Below are 6,293 nucleotides of genomic sequence, written 5' to 3'. Positions count from 1 at the left end.
TGTTTATGCGGCTATGCAAGTGTGTGGAATGATCCTTACTGTTACGGAAAGTATGTGCGACTAGCTTTAATATATCTCGATTGTTCAGAGCGATGCTTTTTTATGCCAGGTCTTTTGTTTTATGCAAAAACGTCCAAATAAGTCTAATTTCATTGATTTTTGAAATGCGGGGAATAGTCTGAATAATTGTCAATTTTAATTAAATTATTTAATTGTTGCCAATAATTATGAGAAAAAATATGAATACTCGTATCAGTGGAACAAATATCATTTTGGTACCGTATCAAGAAAAGCATGTTATAAAGTTTGTATATAAACTATCTCTATATTTAATGTTTTATTAACAGGATGATCAAAATACAACTGATATGCTATCTCAAAAATTATGTTCAGATATCATGAATGGATGAAAAATCCTATTCTGCAATACTTGACAAGTTCGGAGCCGTTAACGCTGGAGGAAGAATTCAAGATGCAGAAACGTTGGTTGGAGGACGAGGATAGTAATTATCTAGGCTAGCAAAACTTTTTAGACGTAAATGCTTATTAATTTTTATATAATTCTTCATATAAATGGATAAATCAATAAATAATTTTAACATAGTTTATGTACTCTGATTTTTCAGGATAAAATGAGATTACTTATTGATTCATTTATCACAATAATTACTTGTGTTGGAATGTTGCATTAAATGATTTCTATATCTTCTCTCTCTTTTTACATATTGCTTTTTGTACTTGATACTAGCCAGTAATGAAATGTTTACTTCTACTTTCACAAAGTATAATTTCTATACAAAATGTGATTTTAATTATGATTTTACAGAATGCACTTTTATTATATTGGACAAACATGTTTACCTGACAACCAAAAATGAAATAGGTATGTAGATTATAATTATATATCAAATTTTTTGAGTGTTGAAAGTTATAGTTTATGACATGTGCACTATATATTCTTAATAATGAATTTTGGAGCAGTCTATCTTTTATATAGCCTATTGTATCTCAAATATTCCAGATATCATTTTATCTATTATTTAATTTGGTGAACAAGAATAAAATGAAGGAGCCTTTATATGGGAATTATATGAATGCATCCCTAGAATTTCTATAATAGTAACTATTGATTGCTTTGCATTTGGTGACACAAGACAAATGTCATCTTTATTATTCTTTGAATATCAAGAAAGATGGAATGTTTATATCATTGTGTCACTAAATGAAAAGCCTATTGTCACTGTTGTAAGAACCCTATATGTACCCACACCTGTAATATCTAACTTCTTCAACTGATTCATTTCAGATGCCATGGTGGGAGATACAAATTTATTTCTGCACGACTCACAGGGACTGTGCGTCGCTGAAATAGAAATTATGATAGCAGAGGAAGTTAATCGAAGCAAAAGAAGAGGCTGGGAATCTATTATATTAATGTTACTCTATGGTAATTCGGCTGTGATAACAATTATTGAGTTTAACATTCTTATAATTTATATCTACTTTTGTAACAGGCGCTGAGACGCTAAATGTTAACAAATTCTGCGCCAAAATCAAATTAGACAATGCGGTGAGCATAAGAATGTTTGAGAAACTTGGTTTCCGAGAGGTAGGTTAAGAGACATGATTTTTTTTATCACATATTTAGCATTAAATCATTATATCTAAAATTTCTTCGAAATCTTAATTTAATGTAGTTATCTATTTATTTAAACTTAAAATTAGACTATAAATTGTTTTATAGGCATGTATAGAATATTAGCTATTTTTAACAGAAACTGTAATTAAATATCTAATGATAAAATTATAATTTAGGAGGAAAGAAGTGAAGTTTTTCGAGAAGTTACCCTAGAGAAGAAAACATCTTCTAATTGGACGAGTTGGTTGCATTCTGAATTACAATCTGTTATCATATCTAATTAACTATTATATTGTTATTAAAGCAAATTTAATATAATTTATGTATTTGTAATTGTACGACTATATAAAAAATGTATAGAATTATATTTTTTTAAATATAAGAATTCAATGCATACACACGTTCACTTACAACAAGGATTTGAGAGATAAGTGAGAAAGAGAGCATGTTGATGCGATACAATTGATATACTTGAGTCATGATTGAACGTAATTGAGTCTAAATGGATAGTACGGCTTTTGCACTCAGTATCAGCGTCAGTATCCATTTAATTCCTTATTCAGCGCTAGTAAAACTGTAACAGTAATGTCTTGCTTATTTGATAACGTATCTTGAAACGTGAATATCTTGAAGCAAGTGATAAGACATAAGAGTGACTGTAGCAGAGTAAGACAAAATATGTCATTGACGAAAGCTCTTCGAGTTGTAAGCAGTATTATGCAGAAAAGACCCTTGTTATTTAATTCAATGGTGTATGGTTTCTTCTATACGAGCGCCGAGTTCATTCGACAGAGTTTCACTAAGATGTCAAAGGTGCAATTTCCGATTCGAATTCTTTTGTATACGATAAATTCTTTTATATCATTCATGCTAACGAGTAGATTGTGCTCTTGTAGCCGATACAGCCTATTACCGTAAATCCTGAAATTTCTTCTAACATCAAAGGATCGGTATTAATCCAAATACAAAAACTTTGCGAAGCGTTAGATCTCGTAGATAAAAATCCTAATTCTGTAACTTACAACTGGCCGCAATTGAAAAGATATGCGATTTTCGGTTGCCTCTTAGCTGGACCAATGCTACACGGATGGTATTTCGATAATGTTCATTAAGTAGTGTAAAGTGCTTATACAATTTTCGTAATGAATTTGCAAATTAATTCTTAAATATTAACGACAGGTACAAATGGCTGGATACGTTTTATAGTGGAAAATCTACCAAGATCGTGTTAAAGAAACTTTTTGTAGACCAATTTATCTTAACACCACCGTTAATTATCTTATTCTTTATCAGTTCGTATCTTTGAGCGCTTTATGTGAAGTTGTTTAATTTATTCGCGATAAAATAATAAGTCTGATTCATAAATCTTACAGGTATGAGTTTAATGGAAGCTAAGTCAGATCTTCTTCAAGAATGCAAAATTAAATTTGTGCACACTTTCCAGGTTTGTCTTCCAATTCGCGCGAAAATTCTACATTACGGGAATTACATATATTTTTGTTTTCCAGACTTCATGCGGATATTGGTTGCCAGTGCAATTTGTGAACTTTCTATTAATTCCGCCATCTTTTCGAGTGACATATGTCAGTATTGCTGCTTTCTGTTGGGTCAATATTCTATGTTATTTGAAAAATTTACCTGTTTCTGAACAGGAGCAGAAAATAAAGTACTGAAATCTTTCACACAAATACATATCACAAATAATACTTTTTTACTCTACAATCTAGCAATCATCATTGTTTTTACTGTCAATGAAACATTCCAAGAAATATCACAATATTTAATGCATAATCAGCACACATGTAGACAATTCATTATTTATTCATTTCCGAATATAGTTTTATTTATAGGAATAGCATAGGACAGAGTTATTCTTTATACTTTTGAAAAATGAAAATGAAGAATGATAGGCCCTCATAATTTATTTTTTATGTACAGATTGTGTATCACTATCACTTGTGGCCTAAATTATAATGATAATCTAAATAAACCAGCTGATACTAAATTAATAAAAAAAGGAGGAAAGAAAATACTGCGAATCAGTGATTTTTAAAATAATGTCCTAAGCTAGATTTGCTGTTCAGTAGATTGTTCTGTAATAGATTAGATCAAACTTCTGGAAGAGAATTTTTTTCAGTGCTCCGAACATTACATTGTCAGAGACAAGTATCACACACAATATTATTGCTAAGTAAAAATTCCTTGTAATATTGTTACGATACTGCCTGCCTACGCGTTTCGATGGTAAGCGACATAAGCTTTATTTTCAACGCAAGTGTTATCGAGAAGGTAATTGGTGCTTGCAGTTTGTCCACGTTGATCAACATCTTCGAGCAGTCTTATGCGTATGTCTCTATGCAACTACCGTGCGCAAGATAAATATGTGACTCAACAGTAACAAGACGAGTAAATAATTCGAAGCTATACGTGCTATTTCGCATGTGTGCTGAGTCATATATTTATTTATTTCGATACGATTCGATTACCGGCATATAATTAAGAAAGACGTCTAAGAGGAATCCAGCCCTATCTCGTGGACGAAAATATATTCATTGTTCCGCTTGTTGTGCGCTTTCTTACGAGTCTCGCCGCTACTGTAAATAAAAACCAACGTATACATACATATTTTCTCGAATTAAATCTGACATACGTTTCGGTTACCGGCTTACCGGTCGCGTCCTGTGGCGTTAGTGGTTTATCTATTACTTTTTGGATCACGCTAATCCATTGCGATCTGTCGTCATCGCTTTGCGCAGAGAGCAAGTAAGTTCTATCAGGTGTTTCAAGAGTAAACGAAAACCCTTGATCTCTAGCACCCTGTGGTACGCCCGTTTTTATCGCAAAGCCTTCGGAACTATGACCCAAAAAGATTTCACCTTTCGGATGCGCGTCCTTAAAAGATAGAAGAAGATAACAATATAGACTGTTAAATAACACAAGCAGTTTTTAAGTAAAAGTTAGGATATACCATAGGATCGTCATGATACATGAGTTTTCTACCATCTAAGGTAAACCATCTTTTTTTATAAGCGTCTGTATGTCTTGGTCCAGTTTTCCATAGAAAGCCTTCGCGTGGAAAATCCCTCGTAAGTTGCGACAGTAACTCATTCTCATTTGCACCTGGATACGCTACTTGTAAGCGGTGTAATTTCGCACACCTGATGGCAAGATACCAATTCGTGATTACTTCCGGATCTTCGTGATACACGTAGATATGTCTCGTCGTGCCATCTTTCATAAAGGACAATTGAAGACTATTCTGATTGCCAATTTTAGGTGGTGCAAATGCAACATTTAATTCTGATATCCTTAAAACTGCTTTGGGTTCCTTAAAGTAAGTGAGATATTAAATATTTGCATTTCTAGACTTGCATTGCATCTTATTTAAATTACCTTATTTTCTTTAACATGATACTTGAGTGTATCCTCCGCTTCGCGAAGTACAAATTTACGAGGATGGTAACGTGAATCTTCCTTTCCACGTTTCATTAAAAATCCTTCCATAAATCCTGATACATAATGATTTTGTCTTTCAGGATGACAAAATTCTTCCCTCTCATATTTTGCTCTTATCCACTGTTCAACTAAAACTCTAATAAATTTTGTAAATTAATCTCTGATGATATTCAAATACTTTATATAATATCCAATAAAAATACTACTATTCAAAATAATCTATATATAACTGCTAATTGATAACTGTATTATGTATAAATGTGTCATAAAATGATAACGAAAACAGGAAAACCATACAAATCCTTGATAACTCATTGTGGGATACCTAGATTTATAAATTAGTTTCTAACAATTCAAATGCTTTTGTATAATATCCAATAAAAATACTATTTAAAAGATAATCTGTGTAAAAGCTAGAAGTGATAACTGTGTCATGAATAATGTATCATAAAGTGATGACTAAAACAGGAAAATCACAAACGTTCAATAACTCACTGTGGAGTATCTGGATTTGGTCTGCGGTAGCACGAGGGCACACGTTCTTCGTAGCGCATTCTTGCTTTGTTATTACCTACTTCACGTATCCTACTCACTTGAGAATCTTCCCATCTATCTAATTTTAAGTGCTTCACTTTCGAAATATGTGCTCCCATAGATCTGTGTACACCGGCACACCTTGTGCAAACAAATATACCTATATTGTAAGATGCCCATTCTGGATCTAAAATATAAAATGACACTACAGTCAATAACATATAGCGAAATGAATGAAAGATATCGTATCCCTAGTAAAAGAAATTTCAATGAGTTTGAGAAAGTGGGAGGATTTTACATTACTACTATTAACAATACCATTAACAATACTCGATATTATCAAATCTGATGGTCATTGAAGCTCATGACACCGCACAATATTAAGTATCAGGTATCACGAGTAGTGACCAATCTCAAGCGACTTTACGTTATATTATCGTAAAATTTAATGTCGCTGTAAAAACAAATGTCTAAACACCGTCTGATGAACATCAAGAGGTTAAGACGTACGTCGCGGCCGTACGAGTCTTGCTCGCTAGTGACGATTTAAGGTAAAGGAGATCTTTGAAGAAACACACTTACTCTTGGCCCCGCAATCCGCGCATACGTTGTTTCCAGACTTTTTCAGAAGTTCCGCTAGCAACTTCTCGTTCGCGTCCGCCAT

General features: G+C 32.8%; 3 protein-coding genes across 3 annotated transcripts; 2 read left to right on the top strand and 1 right to left on the bottom strand.

Annotated features, from left to right (window-relative positions):
• The first annotated feature begins 227 nt into the window (after nucleotides 1–227).
• On the top strand, nucleotides 228–1,923 carry LOC105620345 (N-acetyltransferase 9-like protein). Its single transcript, XM_012201846.1, has 6 exons — nucleotides 228–304; nucleotides 394–503; nucleotides 827–883; nucleotides 1,307–1,447; nucleotides 1,515–1,609; nucleotides 1,816–1,923. The coding sequence occupies exons 1-6, from the start codon at nucleotides 228–230 to the stop codon at nucleotides 1,921–1,923; spliced, it is 588 nt and encodes a 195-aa protein (XP_012057236.1).
• Nucleotides 1,924–2,317: 394 nt separating this feature from the next.
• LOC105620213 (PXMP2/4 family protein 4) lies at nucleotides 2,318–3,312 on the top strand. The gene is made up of 5 exons (XM_012201719.1): nucleotides 2,318–2,452; nucleotides 2,536–2,729; nucleotides 2,819–2,931; nucleotides 3,013–3,083; nucleotides 3,148–3,312. The coding sequence occupies exons 1-5, from the start codon at nucleotides 2,318–2,320 to the stop codon at nucleotides 3,310–3,312; spliced, it is 678 nt and encodes a 225-aa protein (XP_012057109.1).
• Nucleotides 3,313–4,165: 853 nt separating this feature from the next.
• LOC105620212 (arf-GAP with dual PH domain-containing protein 1-like) lies at nucleotides 4,166–6,293 on the bottom strand. Its single transcript, XM_012201717.1, has 6 exons — nucleotides 6,212–6,293; nucleotides 5,591–5,816; nucleotides 5,033–5,231; nucleotides 4,608–4,967; nucleotides 4,309–4,531; nucleotides 4,166–4,233 (listed from the first exon to the last, which is right to left on the bottom strand). The coding sequence occupies exons 1-6, from the start codon at nucleotides 6,291–6,293 to the stop codon at nucleotides 4,166–4,168; spliced, it is 1,158 nt and encodes a 385-aa protein (XP_012057107.1).

The sequence above is a fragment of the Atta cephalotes genome (genome assembly GCF_000143395.1).
Source record: "Atta cephalotes unplaced genomic scaffold scaffold00025, whole genome shotgun sequence".
In the NCBI taxonomy this organism is placed as follows: Eukaryota; Metazoa; Arthropoda; class Insecta; order Hymenoptera; family Formicidae; genus Atta; species Atta cephalotes.
The sequence above is the reverse complement of the archived record's forward strand: the minus strand, read 5'-3'. Positions and strand labels throughout refer to the sequence as shown.